The 16,330-nt window shown below is 39.0% G+C and overlaps 1 protein-coding gene across 3 annotated transcripts in view; it reads right to left on the bottom strand.

Moving 5' to 3' along the window:
* The window catches only part of TMEM132D (transmembrane protein 132D), a 278,578-nt gene that overhangs the window by 99,624 nt on the left and 162,624 nt on the right, over positions 1–16,330 (bottom strand). For all 3 annotated transcript variants that reach the window (XM_009932514.2, XM_075434923.1, XM_075434922.1), the window contains one exon: positions 4,270–4,453. In XM_009932514.2, coding sequence (XP_009930816.1) covers positions 4,270–4,453 — 184 coding nt within the window. The remainder of the gene's footprint in view (positions 1–4,269; positions 4,454–16,330) is intronic.

Here is a 16,330-nt window from a genome sequence, read left to right as displayed (position 1 = left end):
TCTCAAGAAAGCAATCCAGATTCACAGGCTTTTTGTACACAAGGGTGTTCATCATGCAACTACCTGGCTTCATCAGCTTTGTCTGTCCTACAACAACCTGAAACACCTGGTCCACACCCACATCTTCAAACCTAATAAAGCCTTGAACATCAGGGAAACCACATTTGTGTGAGCCAGGCTGACTCTAATATTGACTTGCTGATTTATAAATTGAAAACCTGTTTGTGGGCAACAATTTATCAAAACTTGAAGATCAAGAACCTGCAACCCTTTCAAAAAATATCTGAAGGGACACTGAGCATCCTGCGTATATTTTTTTCTGTATTCTAGGAGAAAGTAAAGTTAACACAATATATTTTCTAGTCAAAGGACTACTCTAATAATCAACCCTGGGACCAACATCTACCCCTATAAGATTTATGAAACGGGTGTTTTGCCCTGATTCCTTATCAGAGTATTAAATAAAGGGACAACACAGAATAGGTTTAGGGCATGTACACAGGTAGGACAATATGATTTACATATTCAGAGCTGGTTCAGTGAAGAACCAGCCTAGGTATTTTATTATTCACGATATTTATTATTATTTACAGAACCGATTTCAACTTATCCATTTACCAGCATGTCATATCTGCCCTCTGCCTTTCTCCATAGGGATTATCTTGTATGTACACAGATGGCTACAGAGCTCATCTGTCTCTCATCCTCACCCAATCATTAAGGTTCAACAAAAGGTGAGCACTATAATTATGAAAGAGCTGACAGAATGTTTAAAAAGAAACAATAATCAATAGCAGCAAATGTACAATTTGAGTGATTAAACCTGTGCCATTTACCACCTAACAAAATGAGAGTGAAATAAAATAGGGAAGAAACACCAGAAGGAAGCAAAATAGGAACTGGAGGCTGACTCTATGATGACCATAAAAAATGTCATATTCTAGAAGATTCAGACATATTATTTTCACTGTCTGTCACACTACATTGCAGGTCCTCAACTGAAAAAACCTCAGCAGTTTAACATGTTCAAGACAGTTAATGAACAAATGGACCACATGCCTTTTTAATACCATATTTCAAAGGTCTTAAGAGATGCTAGGGTTTCTGTCTCAAAGGATACCCTACTACATGTGACTGTTAAGAGAATTACATTTAAAGAGAATTAATATGTATGTTAGTTGGCAGCAAAGAACAACAGAGAAGGTTTTTGTGTCTTCACTATTTAGTTTTTTTTTTCCCCAAAAAATACCAAATTTTCAATAATTACCATGGAGTAATCCTCTGGCATTCCTCGTCCAGAATTCTCCATCCAGAACAAAGCACTCTTTGTCTCTCTAATTCCTGTACCAATCAACATGTTCTTAAGACCCCCCTTCTCCAGTTCCCTGGCCACACACTAACTGGAGACACAGATCTTGCGGTGAGAAAGCTGGCAGGGAAATGGAAAGAGTTTTAAACAGTGCCCCTGCAAGAAACGCACAAATCAGAGAGGAAACTGTGCTGATGAAGAACAATATACCATACAAATATCTGCCTCTTCCATTGGGTTTAGTGGATGTTTTACTTTCTGCCAACAAGGCAAGACATTGCTATGTGGCTATAAAAGCCACTATGAAGCAATCACAGTAAAAGGCCAATAATGTTTTATAACCCTACATAGACAGCTTTGCCTGTATTTCATCGGGCTTAAGAGAATGGAACATGCATTGCAAATATTCAAACAGGTGCTCACAAGTTCTCACAATGTTCTCAAATTAAATGTCTTCCTCCACCTATTCCCATTTGGCTAACAAGGGCCAGCTGGGATCCCATGCACAGCTTACCAAGATGGGTTCTGTTACACTTCAAAATTAGAAAAAGTGTTACTAAAGTGTCAGAAATATCAGCCTTTATGGTACCCACACATCCATAAAATACACCCTACAGCTTTTCTCATCAATATCCTTGAGTGCTCTACTGTGACTTGTGTTGCCATTATTGCTGTAAGGCCCTGCAGGGGTCTCAAAAGCTAGAATGTTAATATGCCATAGGAAAAAAAAATGCACTGGAGAAAGGTGAGTGCAGCAAGTGTCCTAATAACTTCAGCAGAAGACAGGCATTTCCAGTGTGTCCTCACACTGATATATACATTGAAGTCTTTCCATTGCAGCATTTTCTAACTCAGAAAAAGAAAACAGGAAGCCCTAAATTGGCCAGTCTTCTGCTTTGCAATTTACAAATCCATAATGACTAGCAGAAAACACTACAGAAAACAAAGATGGTGCAGAGGTGGTATGTGCTAGCCTATTAAAAAAAACAAAGCTCTGCCTAATGTTAAAGCAGTAAAATTGTTCTTTTGAAAAATTAACCTGTAATTGAAATATTCAACAGCATTTCTCTTTGGTGCTTCTAAACAGGAAATTACATGTTCCACTAAGAAGCCCAGCAAAACTAACCCAAATTAACCCATCTCCATAAACAGAAATAATATAACACTTTGTTTTCATTGTGGTTCTTTCTAAATAGAAAAGCAGAAATTATTTATTTATTTTAAATTTGTAAATTAAAAACTGGCTTTGCTAAGATCACAGGGAAATCTGAAGTACCAAACTAATCTAAGTTACACGTCTTGAAAGTTCTGCACCTGAATCATTCTTTCCTAAGCACAAAGTAAGGTACTACAAAGATATGGAGATGTGTGATACCCCAGAGTTTCTTTGGGGACGCTCCAGTTAATGCAAAGAAGGTTAAAACTATTACCAGTTTGTCAGTAATTAGGGGACCTCTGCCATTTATCTTTGTTTCTCTCTTACGCCTTATCCCAACACCTGTGGTAAAATGCCACCTACTGATACCTTTAGAGACATAATGTGAGCTTTGAACATAGAACTATGTGCTTTTGGAAAATGGGTACTTTTTTCATCTTTTAATGGAAACAAAGAGAGTGAGTTCACTTGTAGCAATTGCCAGGAGAATCTACGTTTGTTCTTATGAACTATTTTTTGCCACTATATCACTTGGTACTAAAGCAATCACGGGCATGTATGAGAAGAAATAGTGTTTTCTGCAACCACTGGAGCCACTAGAAAAGAAATCTTTTATCTTCTCAATTTTTGGATGGAGAAAATAAAAACTCTCACATCTCAGATCATGTAAATGAGATCACCTCTATAGCTTTAACCGTCAACACTCCAGAACTTGTGCAACTGCACATCAGGGTCCCATCTGCAGACCCGAAAGCCTCTTCTCTCATAAACAACCCAGCAGAGATCACCCACTGTTCGAGAGCAGGAACTAGCCCATGAAAGGAGTCATACAAAACAAAAGGATTAGCTAAACACCTCTGATTTGTTAGATGGCCACAATACCAGATGGAGAGAGCGGTTTCAACTTAGATATACATCTTGGTAACAAAGACATAAGCCATTACAAAAGAAAAGAAATATTTTGGTGAAATAAAGAATCACATCTGAGTAGTTCTGAAGTTAGTAAATAACAATAATAGCTATTATCAGTTCTGTGAGCCTGGAAGTGCAGAAACACATTCCGCCCTATTAACGGCATAATAACTGGCTATCACCAGGCAAACATCCAGGTTACATTTTTTAAATACTCTGAGATTGATTTTTTTTTTCTTTCAGTGATAAATAATAATGTGTCAATATTTTCTAATCAATTGTCTAAGAACAAAAAATGGGGCACAGCCAGACCTTAGACAAGTATACTTCAACCCTAACAATGAAGAAATGTGAAGGGGAGAGAAGAGGAAATGGACAAAATATCTTTTTGCACTTGGAATTTGGGTATCTAACAGGTTTTTTTAGGTAAGACCAAGTCTCAAGCATCAGGTATTTTTCAAGCTCTATAGTTTGCATTGTGATGGTGAGGCAACCCGTTTGAATGCATTTATGTAGAATGGACAGTTGGCTATGTACTGTACTTTGTGTTCCTCAAGTAATTAATAATTACTAAAATTACTCAGAAGTCAAGCCATGGCTTTTATTATTCTTCTCACTCAAATGAATACGGAGTCAGAATTCGAAACCTGAAAAAACTGTGATTCAGGAAGTCCTTAAACACTGGACCAAATGTAAGAGTGCTTATTGGGAAGCTGTGGTTTCCCCTCACGCGGTTTCACCACTGAATGAAGCAAACCAGAAGTTAGTATGTATTTCTCAAGGTGCTGAAACTTTCTGTCCCTCCACCCCTTCAGCAGATCATTTTCATCTGTCAGACACTTGAGTTGTGAAGCAATATTGAAAACTTGAAGAAAGCCAGACATTTTCTTACCATAGCCAAAGGGAGAACTCCTACCAGGTCCTTCTGGTTTATGTAGATCTTGGAGATTCCTAGATCAGATGTTGTATCTCCAGGATATTCCACCTGCCACGTGATGAGCTGGGTCTCAGGTAAGTCAGTTAGGTCTTCAATTTCAAAATCAATCTGCATGATTTCAGAGGAAGGACCATCCGCACTGTAAGAAAGAAAGAAAGAAAAAGAAAGATTCCATTCACATGACTGATAAGCCAGCAATATAATTGCTTTTGTGTTAATAAAACATTGGATTAAGTCTCTTCCAAACAGAGGATTTGGTGGGATGATGGATTTAATAATGAATTAATCATTTGGACTTGTATTTCCCATACATTCAAGTGGCTTAGTAACACTCTGTGACATGGATCACTAAGCACTGCTCCATTTTACAGGTGGAGAAACAAAAACAAATCAAGGTAAGGCTAAGGCTAAAGCTACAGCCTGAAGACCCAGACTCCGAGGCTCTCCCTTTAACAAACACTTTGTATTTCCTCCTTGCTAAAGCAACACATGAGCAAATCTAAAGGGCATCACTCCTTGAAATGGGAGAACGCTGCATGAAAGTATTTTCTGCTTTTTAAAAAGGGAGGCATGGAAGAGAGGTCAAAGCACCGGATGGGGTCTGTGAACCAGGGCAGCAGGGAGCAGAGGACTGGAAAACTTGGAATTAATTTTTGGCTATACTCCTCCCTTGCTGTATCTGTCTGAAGCTTCTTATGTCCTTTGTTGAACCAGGAATTATACATAATTTAGCTTGTTGTGGGAAAGGAGAGTTACAAAACTCGATTATTTAATATTGGTCAATCCTGCCAGGATCCCTGAGTAAAAAACACTACAAAAGAACAAAGAGTTACTAGATATGATCCTGCAGAATAGCCTGGCAACACTGGGGTTACTGATGCCTTATCAATGTCACTTTGTCTTTCCATGCTGCCCTTCCTAAGGTTAGATGGTTCACAGAAGTGAATATCATAAAGCTGAAAAGCAAAGAGGGAAAATTGGAAAGGGGCTCACAGGTGCAATTTCTGCAAAGCTTGTTATAAAATCAGCTACTGTATAGAAAGCAATGCAGTGAAGTTTCTATTGCGTATCTTGGCAAAGTGAGCTCCATAGCCCAGCAGCATTTACAGAGACAAGAAAATACTCAATTTACTGTGAAGTCCTTGAGGAATGCAGAATTTCATAGCAGTGCAGAAATCCAGGGGACACTGAAAATGACGACGCTTTTACTTCCAAAGCACTGAAGACCAAACAGATCTTCAATTTTTGTGTGGAGGGGAAAGAGCAGAATTTCTCTCAGTGGGCTAACACTCAAGGAGAGAAAGAATGGCACAGCACTCAAGCCTCACCAGCCACTTCTGTTGGAGAGTGCAGCTCGAAGAAAGAGGAAACCTTTCAGCAACTGATTAGAGAATCCCAGAATGTGCCCAAAACCCAGCAGGTCTTCCCAGCTGATGTGGAAAAACAGGTAAAACTAGGCATGTTTTTTTATGAAGACCAGTTATGACAACAGCCCCAGTTTGGGATCCTTCCCAAAATACTCTTAGATTTCTATCATGCTGGCTAAACCCGACGCTTTATCCAAAGCTACTGCTTGACGAGTTTAATCTTCTCATCTTTAAGGTTTGGATTTTAATGGACGTATTGAGTTCTTGCTGTCCTGGATGGGATTTAAAAGGAGCCTCTGTGTTTCCAAAATGGAACACATTGTGTTCAATTTCTCATTTCTTCATGTCAGGAAAAAAAAAGAGCACAATTTCTAAACTAGCATTGAATGCATTCTTATTTCATGCTGACCTAGGTAGGATCAGAAAGCTGCTTTCCGCAGCTGTGACTATTGAAACTCCGTTGCCTTAATTGTGTGAGCAGGAATGGGCAATGCATTGCCTACAAATACTTGGCGGCGATCCTGTTTTGTACAGTATGCTCTATCACAGTTTCTGTGTTTAAAGAACTAATTGAATCTTCATATAATGAACCTTGGTTTTGCGATTCTATTCAGGGTGCCTTTCTCTATTACTGCGTTGGTGTCTGCTACTACCAGTCACCGGCTTTGCAGAATTGGTGCTGTCACCAGAAATGTCCCCTGTAACAGCAGGGGAGGAGAGGGCTGCAGGGCGGAATACCATTGAAAAACCTAATGATTGCCAAAAAAGGCAATCAGCTTAACCTTTTCCATGTATGTTGGCAATTAGGAGAGAAGGAGAAAATTGATTAGGATACAGGAAAATGAAGGAGAGAGGAAAAGATGGGGAGAGATGAGTGAAACATGGTCCTTATAACTACAGCTCCCATATGGTGCAAATACAGTAAACCCAAAGTAATGGAAATATTTTCTTTTAATTTCTCCTTTAAAGGAAGTCTTTTCATGAAGCATTTCTTGTAGCAACCCCCACATACACTTTGCTACCAAATGCAATTTTGATAGAAATTATTTGAACTAGTTCCTCTTAGAAATACTAAACACCTCCAAATGACAAGATTATAAAGCACCTCAAAAATCAATAAGAATCTCATTACTGCTACTAAAGATGTATTTTAAAAAAAAGTGAAAGTATTGCATGACCTGTGATCAGACCCAGGCTGTCAGCACCAGGTCAGGAACTTTTGTTTAATTACTTTACTCATCACTTACTATGATGATCCTATCACGTGCAAATCCCATGGATCTGTGTCCCCAGTTTGCAGCCTTTATAAGCAGTATTTAGCAACTGAAACCTTTCAATAGAGAAGTAAGTGAAAAAGTTACGCTTCAGTTGAAAAATTTAAATGGAGAAATTTGGACAAATCGTATTCATTACTGGAGTTCAGTCACATAAATCTATTTGTGGCTTTTCAAGTCAAGGCTGCTTGGTATAATAGGAATAGTTCTATTGAGTAGTCAACCACTGCTACTTGAAATGATGCACTGCCTACTCCTCCTCAAGGTAGGCATACACTTTATGGTCACTATAATGCAACAGCACGTTGGCAGCTGGTCTTTGCTAACGCTAAAACCATTATTGCTGTCAAGGGTGCAGCAACTGTTAGCTACAACACGGGAGACTACACAATTAGAAAGTTTCAAACGGACAGACCCGAAGGTTCACAACAGCAATCTACACTGAGCTGAAGAGCACTCAAAATGAAACCGTTCTTGGTGCTAATTTAAAGTCAAATCCTTCACATGGGGTTTTGCTGTTTATAGTTGAGAGTTAAACTGCAACAGAGTTCACTGTGGTGCCAATAAACTCTTCTGGTGAAGAGAGCCCTGCTGAGCTCTGTGCCATGCAGACACATTTTTAAAGGGCCGAAGCCCAATCTGAAGACAAGGAAGACAGGAGAAAGAAAAAAAGAAAACTTCATTGGAATGGAGTAGTCTGGTCTTTCCTCCTGTCACCCAGGATAGCACAGGCAGATTCACACTGTATTTCTTAATCTGCCTTTTATTTCTTGTCTGACAAAAGATCAAGCGGCTCTGACACATTAAGAACAATGGGAAACTCTGCCCTGTCTCCGATGGAGTATTTCCTACCTCCACAGAGCCATTCTACGCCTGCTTCTGCTGACCCATCCCTGATCAAGGCAAAATCCGAGAGGCTGGCGTCAAGGCCAATGCCTGTGCCATTGTGTCAAGTTTTTTTAGAGAAAGAACCAGCCACTCTTCTGGGTCTCTAGGGATGGTCTGCCCTGCAAGCCACACAGTTTTCAAGAAGAGACCCTGTAAACTGAAGAATAACTACTGGATGTTGGCAGTGTTAGTCAATTCAAGTATCCCATTCCTGATTTCACTGGCTGTGGTATCGGCTTTGATCTTTATGTAATGCTCACAAAAATAAGATTCGTTCCGAACCCACTAAAACAGCCAGGCATGTAATGTTTCTCATAACACAATGTATAAAGTTTTATCACTGTCTTTAGAAGGCTATAACGGACACAAGAAGCCTAAAGCCATGAATATGCTAAATAAGATACATCATAGGAATATTAATGACAGAGCCTTGGGGAGAAGAGACAAAGCAGGTAATCTTTGTTCTTTTCTACCTCCACACATGTACCCAGGTCTCCAGTACATCTCTTGCAAGGTACTGAAAGAGTCTGTGGCCTGAAAGGCTGCACAGGACAGGCTGCGAGGTGCAACAGCAGTGCTCAGAAATGGAAGAAATGTTTCCAGGGATAAGTGGGAAAACTTTCTAGCATGAGAGAGGGGAGACCACAGCACAACTGACCCCATGAGACCTGAGGGACTTTGTGAAAACCGTTATCCCCATTTTAAAGGAGAGAAAATAAAACTGAAAATTACTTCCCCATAAAAAGAGGGATAAGATGATTTATACACTACAAAGTGTATAAGATGATTTATACACACAAAGTGGTGTATAACCACGATTTCAGAAATAAAGTGATTTAAAAATAAGTGCAAATCTTCGGGTAAAAGTAAGATAATAATGCTATGTTGTCATACCAGATAAAAACGCCATGCTAGCTATTTCCAGCTCTATCAGCTGGGCTGCAGAAAGGTTTTAAGGCTTGCAGTCATCTGTCCTGCCACTGCACAGAGCCAGCAGTGGCAATATGTGTTAAATATTACTTTTTCCTTGTGTGGTATGAAATAATATAAAACAATACCAGATGTAGAATAAAGGCATAACAAAGAGCAGTGAAATCAAAACATTGCCTTTTTGTAACAAAACTCCACAATTTTCTGAAACAATTCATTTCTCATCTAGGTTTTTTGAAAAGCTTTTTTTATAGTATTTTCTTCAGAACTTGAACAATTTCACTAAGAGCAGTTTTACAAACTTTTTTTGCCCATCCTCTCTGGAATTGCAAGCCATTATTCCTAATGTTATCACTAAAGAGTACTTGTTTCCTAACCAAACATGAGGAGGTCAAGGGGAATGCCAAGGACCACGAGAGAATCAGCCTTTCCTTCAATATATTTGCTTTTTTGTACCTCCTTCCCTTCTGCTTAATAACCTCTCTCCAACCCTAGAGCTCCACTGCAGTGCACTAGCATTACACTTGTGCTCCTCTATAGCAGTGCCAGAAGTCTATAGACTTTATCCATTTCGTAATGCTACGGAGAGTGTGCAACTGAGTAACACTTTGTCTTCTCCCTAAATAGATTTTGGGTGATGAAAAAGGAAAAGGAAACTAGAAGAATTTTTTTAAAAAATCACAGAAAGAAGAAGAAAAATGACCTGTTGCAGAAGGATGTGTGAGAAAGAAAAGTAGAAAATTAACTTCTATGAAATGCAGATAAAAGGAGAATAATAGAAAAATAAACAAGGAGGCTTGGAGTGTGTAGGTCCTTTGTGAGAAACACCTAAAAAATCCAGATGAATGGTAAATGGAGCTAGTGCACATAATAGCCAAAAAAAGAAAATATAGGTTCAAACTTCCTTCTCAACTGTGTCAACCTTTCCACCAATATTTAAAGTAGTCAGGAAAGCATCCTGATAAACTTTTAGTTTATCTTCACCAAGAAAAGATTGCCTGCCTAGTCTTTGCTGAATTCTTAACAAATACCCACAACTCTTGTTTCAGGCAAGTGCATAGTTTTCTTTGTGGGGTTTTTTTTGCTTGTTTTATTAAGCCTTTACATGAGAGTCAAACTGTTGTGGCAGGGAGACGCATCTGCATTCCTTTCCACAATTGCCAGAGAGATAGAGGTCAAATCTCTTCTGCATAAACAGGTACTTGCAATGCAATAAACTACTTCTGCTTGGCACGTTTGATAGCATCCTAGAAATTAAGTGGATAGAATGTGTAAGTAAAAAATGGTGAGACCACTGACAAGGAGACCATAATACTGACTTCTGAGGAATAAAAAGCACAGAACGAGAAAGGAACACCACGTGTTATGGTAGGCTAATTTATCTGGGCATTTCTTTGGTGCTCATCACCAAAGCCATTGCTTTGGAAATGCTGAGAACTTCTTCCAATTCAGCCAGGGGGGATTTAAAAATCCCTTTGAAAGAGATGATGGTGAGTGTAAACTTCACACCCACAATCTTTTTCTGTTAATCTCCTTCTTACATGTTTTTTTTGTGTATTTTATTTTTAACTTCAGCAATCAAAACGTGCTACCTTTGGGCTTCCTGTGCATGTCTACCCTAAAACAAGGCACCCAAACATGCCTGCTTCAGGCAAGATTTGAACTCTTCAACCCAATCTGAGAACAGAAAGCTGAGAAAAGTATTCCAGTACTGATGTGCAGTCTTTGGAAGACTCACATCTCTGTGCTGGAGATCTTTTACCAGTCTCGCATATACAAAAACCATAAGCTAAAAGCCCTCAAAATAATCTCACAGGCAAAGAGACTTTCTTTGTTTTAATGAATCTGACTGTCTTTTCCTCCTAGCTTCTAAGGTAGAGTGCAATCAGTGAATATTTTCCAGCTTCTTTTGGAAAAGCTTTTATACAGAATAGAAGGTGCAGAATTGCAGTGAACTATTTTATTCATACAGCTAGTATTAAATGTAAAAATCAAATATTGCAAGACTTGATATTAAACATAACAAGTTAACAGCATGATATTGCCTTTCACCAGTTGAGGAGCTGGCTCAGCTCCAGAATGCGAGCTCAACATATCCAATGCGTGATCTCCCACGTCCATGGAGTAGGTACGAGTCTGGCTGGCAAGGCTAGTGGGATTCCACTCCTCCTTTCAGTTCAAAATAAAATGCCTGAGTTTACGCAAAAAGTTAGAATATTGTTAAAACAAAACCAAGCAATACAGTGCAATACCTGCACCACATGTTGCCAGAGAACTAGTATATACCTACTCTATGTATCAGTCCCTGGTCCCAATCTAAACAAATAACAAGAAGGAAGAAATATTTCAGGCAGGAAAGGGAGGCAGGCAGCTCGGGGCTTGGACGTGCCCAAGGTCAGGGAGGGTATTCTGAAAAAACAATATCTGTAGAATCTAAGCCCAGAGCGCTACAGCAAAGATCATTATCCACCACTGATGTATCAAGATAAGGTGACACACACAGCAGCACGTTAAAATTTAATTTTATTCATTGTCATCTTACTATTAAAAATTCAGTGATGGGTAGGCTGAAAGGTAATTTTTCTTCAGGAATCAGTGTGTGAAGTGAACCAACAATCAAGAAAAGGTACAAAAAAATTAGTCTCCTAATCATGTAATAAAGTTATTTAAAAAAATTGATTCACCTCTGGAGCACGCCATCAGCAGTGCTGGTCGAGAAATATTTACTGAATTATTTATTTGACTATTTTTGCTATTTTCAGATAAATTATTCACTATATAATTTTCCAGCTGTTGATAGCACTTTTCTCAAATAACTCAAACCATTCAAAAGTGGGTAAAAATTACCAAACCTTTTAATATAATGTAAATTTAAAACATAATTTCACACCAAGCCAACATTTCAGTTCAGAACCATCCTGAGCATCTCTTGACACAGTAAATCCGGTGATCATTTACTGCACTATGCCAAGGGAACGCTAAATCAACATTGACTTTATTACATCCAGTCTAATAATCATTCAATAAATTATTCAACACGGCAGTCAGTAAACATGAAATACTTTTGAAGCAGCCCAATCATGAGGCAACAGCAGAAAAACCGCAGTTACCATGCAGGTGGGACTGAATTGTGGGGCTAAGAAAACAGTTTTACTGACAGTACGAAGTCTCATAAAACACTGCAAATACATTGACAATCTGGGTTTCTCTACCTGCTGTTTTTTATGTCCTCAGCATAAAAATAACAATAAATATAACATAACTCACCTATAAGTGTGATAAAACTGCATAAGAGGAAACCAGGCATACAGCCACAAACAATAGTTATTAATTGGTAAGGTTTCTACAGGATCCATCTAAGGCTCAGACTACACTGTATGAGACAACGGCAGAAAGAGATGATTGTTGCCTTAACCGACAAAAGCAAAAAATACAAGGATAACATAATCGTCATTTTATACATATGAAAATGAAGTATAAAGGCCTGAATTAAATAATCCTTCAGTACACATGGAAATGATGTGTTGACTCCACACCCTTGGTTTGCCCAGGACTGGCAGCGCTGTAGGAATTTGACTCTTACATCATGTCCGCCAGACCCATGCCTTTAGATCAATATCAGTCTTGAGTGTTCGTAAAAGAAGCCTTCGATATTTCACTCACATTACAATTTCCCAGACTGTTAACACTGTCACTTCACTATCACTGTCTCCTGAAAATGAAAGAGAAATTTTGCTGAACAGAAAGAGGTGCACAAATGTAGCAACGAACAGCAGGGAATGAGACTCAGTATTTTCATACTAAAAAGTTACAGGGTCAGTGCTGCAAATATTTGCTATTGAGTAATCCCAGCATGCTAAATCATGACATCAAGTGCTGTGCTCAGTACACGACCATGCAGCAAAATTCATTCCTCACCCTACAAATATTTATCCACCTGAAACCCCTTAGACACGTGAACAGCAAATTTATGCTTGTGCATAACTGTATGTGGGATCAGACTTGCTGAATTCAGGCTAAGGCTTTTTTAGTAATTATTTATCCCTGAAAGGCAACCATATAGATGAAGTTATCTGCGCATGAGTTATAGAAGAAACCTTCCCCTGAGTTCAAGAATTTTGTTTAACAAAGGCAATAGGGCTTTGTTCCCATGTTGACCACACACAAGCCCAAGGGAAGTCCTTGGCTTACATGCATGTATCTGCCCACATAGGAGGCACTTGCTGAGTCTGACACTTAACTCTGGTCCTGCAAGATACGCTCCTCCACAAAAGGGAACATTCAGGATCTGTACAAATTAATTCTGTCTTCTACAAAGCGCCTATCACAGAGTCTACAACAACATTTTCCAGGCAGTGATCATAGTCCCAGGTAGAAGCAACCAAAGGGGCCATGAGGTGCTGAAGAATAAAAATCCGACTCCCCTATCCCCAGCTTTCATGACTGCATACTCTTGCTCATCTTCTGAAATACATGCCTAATAAATCTCTTTATATAAACTTACTATGGCTGCCACTGATTTTTCTAGCAAGTGTAACACATTTAAAAGATTCAAGCAAGGAATCGCCAGCCTGGATATGTTGAGAAACTGGTCTAAAAGGTACTTTTAGAGTGAGTCTCCCAGAGAGTGATACTTTACCAGGCTAAGTTACTATTTTTGCATTCACATCAAAGATGCAGCATTTTGCTGCTTTGTGATCCACACCTCAGACATCAGATGCTCTCCTTGATAACTGTCATCATCATTTAACTTTGGAATCCAAAATGATTTAAAAATTATCTTCCCTACCCACTTTTTAAAAATTTAATTGTAGTCTTCAATCCAGAGTGGAAGATCAGGTATCTTAGCACATAGCTCCATCCATGTCTCCAAGGAGAGATATATAACATACCTTATTTATGCCTTGCTTATTAGTGTCCATACTGGTTCAACAAATGTAATTATATATAAAAGCAGCATTACATTTCGTAACACTCGAGGCCATCAATGTGTTTCAAAATTAGTGGCTTGTCTGGAGACATCTGCCAAGGCATACCCAATATATGAAATTAGTATTCATGACTATAGGAGCTTCCACTGCCGTGAACTATTCAGCAAGTATTTCTGCTGAACTCATGCATCTTGCAAAAGTGCAAAGTTCTTTTCAACTGAAAAAAAAGTATGATGTTTTCTTTAGCCAAATGTTCAGTATCTGCCTAGAATTAAAAAAGAAATTATTTCCAGCTTCCTTAATATTAAAATAAGTTTCCAGAATCTGTTGTGTTTCTTATTTTTAAGCAATAACATGAAAAATAAATTGAAGAGAGAGTATATACACTGCCTCTCTCGCATTCACTCCGCCAGCTTTCTGAAAGAACTTTCGTCTGAAATATCTTTTTAAATCACAGAATTATAGGGTAATCTGGGTTGGAAGGGACCTCTGAAAGCCATCTGGTCTAATGCCTTTCTCAACGCAGGGCCAATTTCAGTGCTGGATTATGTTTGAATGATTTAGATTTTCTCACATAGTTTTCCAAGGAGGCATATTATTTAGACTCCTTTTTGTGATTTTATGGAAATGTTGGGATAGCTTGAGCCCTTAGACCTGCACATCATACAGTACAACCCATGTAAGGGACACAGGCAGGTATAAGAACCGAGTCTTCTCTTCCATCAGCTCCAAAAGATTTGAAACTTGGCCATGACCAAGTAACTAGAAGTCATCTTGATGTCTGTTAGCCTTCTGTTCTCTTCCACCACAAGTGATTTTTCATACCATTCTGCCCAAGTTTATTTGGAAGACAGTGTTAACATGCGATGATAAGAAAGCTCCTTTCACAAAACAAATTCTTATGGTGAAAATAATCGATCTGAAAGCATGCTAAGAAAGGTGATATCAAGAGGCTACATTTACTAAAACCTGAAAATTAAATAACACCATGCTCTCAGCCAGGCTATTTCCAAGACTGTCTGTCCTACAGCAAAACACTGAGTATCAGCACTAAATGGAAAACTGCCACCTCTGCTTTTCATCCATTCACCTTCACAATTCCATTTGCTAGCTGCGCAGCACTCGTGAGCTTCAGCACAACCAAGCTGCTTAAAATACAGCATCTGTTTCATCAATGTCATTGATGAAACCAAACCCTCATGAAAAACAGCGTACAATACAGGAAAAGGCCTAAAGCTTGGATTGACAATATAAATATTAAAAGTTCAGTAAAATGCATAACTATTTGGGGCATTATATGAGCACACAGAAAGTCATCTACCAATTTTCATCAATTGAAGACGACTGTAAGCGCATAAGCAAATACTGAGCTCTGTTTTGTATGTTATGCATGTTCAATATGGCAATATGGAACAGATATCTCTGGGCATACACTGCCGTAGGTACATTTGTTTTGCTTTATGAACATATTTCAAGCTTGACCTGGTAGGCTAGAGATACACTCATTATCATACTTTGGCTGTAATGATCAAGACACAGGACCCTTTCCCTGCTCCAGTTATGATACGGTTTTAGTATTTCAGCAGATGCCTCCCCTCTGTACACCTTGGGATAATCTGCTAGCCATGATGAAATCATACAGACAGGATGATGATACAGGTCTGCAGTTGACTCCTAGGCCCTGTCAAATCAAATCACAGTTTTTGATGTACTTACAACATTAAAAATTGTGTGAGTTCAAAAGCTCACAGGACTCGTGTTCTCCTCAGCAGCAGCTGTTCTGTTAAGTCAAGCAGTGTCATCATTTTGGGTCTCATTGCACCCAGTGTTGATGCACCTGACTTTTCACCCCTTTGAGCCTGAGGCTGAGGTGCACCTGAGCTCAGAAGGATTGGCGAGATGAAAGGCGAGTTGTCTGTCCTGGAAATCCTTGGATACTCTCTGAAGAATTACAATGAAGAAAATAGTAAGGGCAAGTTATGACTGTGGCTATTATGCTGCAGAGAATTATCGAATAGAAGGTGTACTGAGACCAGCATACTATCCCTAGGGTAGATAACAGCAGCAATTTCCACTGATTTGTGCATGCGAGTACACTCAGTTTCCATCCTTTGGTGAGGTCTACCTTTTCTATCTGACCATCAACCATCACTTCTCAAGTAATCCTAATATTTTTTACGCAAACGGTCCAGGAGCTGCTAACGCAAACACTAAGACCAGCTGTCCATATGAAAGCTATGATTATTCATTCTAGATGGACAAATATCAGCAGAGGAAGGAAGACAGAGCTGCATTTATGTGCTGGTCTGGACAGAGAGAAACCTTGGTCCATATGGATAGTTCCCTGCTACTGCAAGCACCACATCATATAATCTCTTCATAAATTTATCAAGCTCCATTTTAAAAGCACTAAAAGATTTTAAATCCCTATTTCCCTGAAAGGCTCTTCCAGAACCTGATTATTCTAATAGTTAAAGCAGTCAGAGGAGCCACCCTGGCTGGAACTGAAGCCTTCTACTGGACATTGCTTAGAGTGACCAGACCATAGCACACTCCAAACTTTGAAATGGATGATACGGCCAAATGCAGCTCCACTTCCTACAACAAATGCTCATAGAAAAGCATT

This window comes from Opisthocomus hoazin, chromosome 13 (genome assembly GCF_030867145.1).
Source record: "Opisthocomus hoazin isolate bOpiHoa1 chromosome 13, bOpiHoa1.hap1, whole genome shotgun sequence".
NCBI classification, from domain to species: domain Eukaryota; kingdom Metazoa; phylum Chordata; class Aves; order Opisthocomiformes; family Opisthocomidae; genus Opisthocomus; species Opisthocomus hoazin.
The sequence above is the reverse complement of the archived record's forward strand: the minus strand, read 5'-3'. Positions and strand labels throughout refer to the sequence as shown.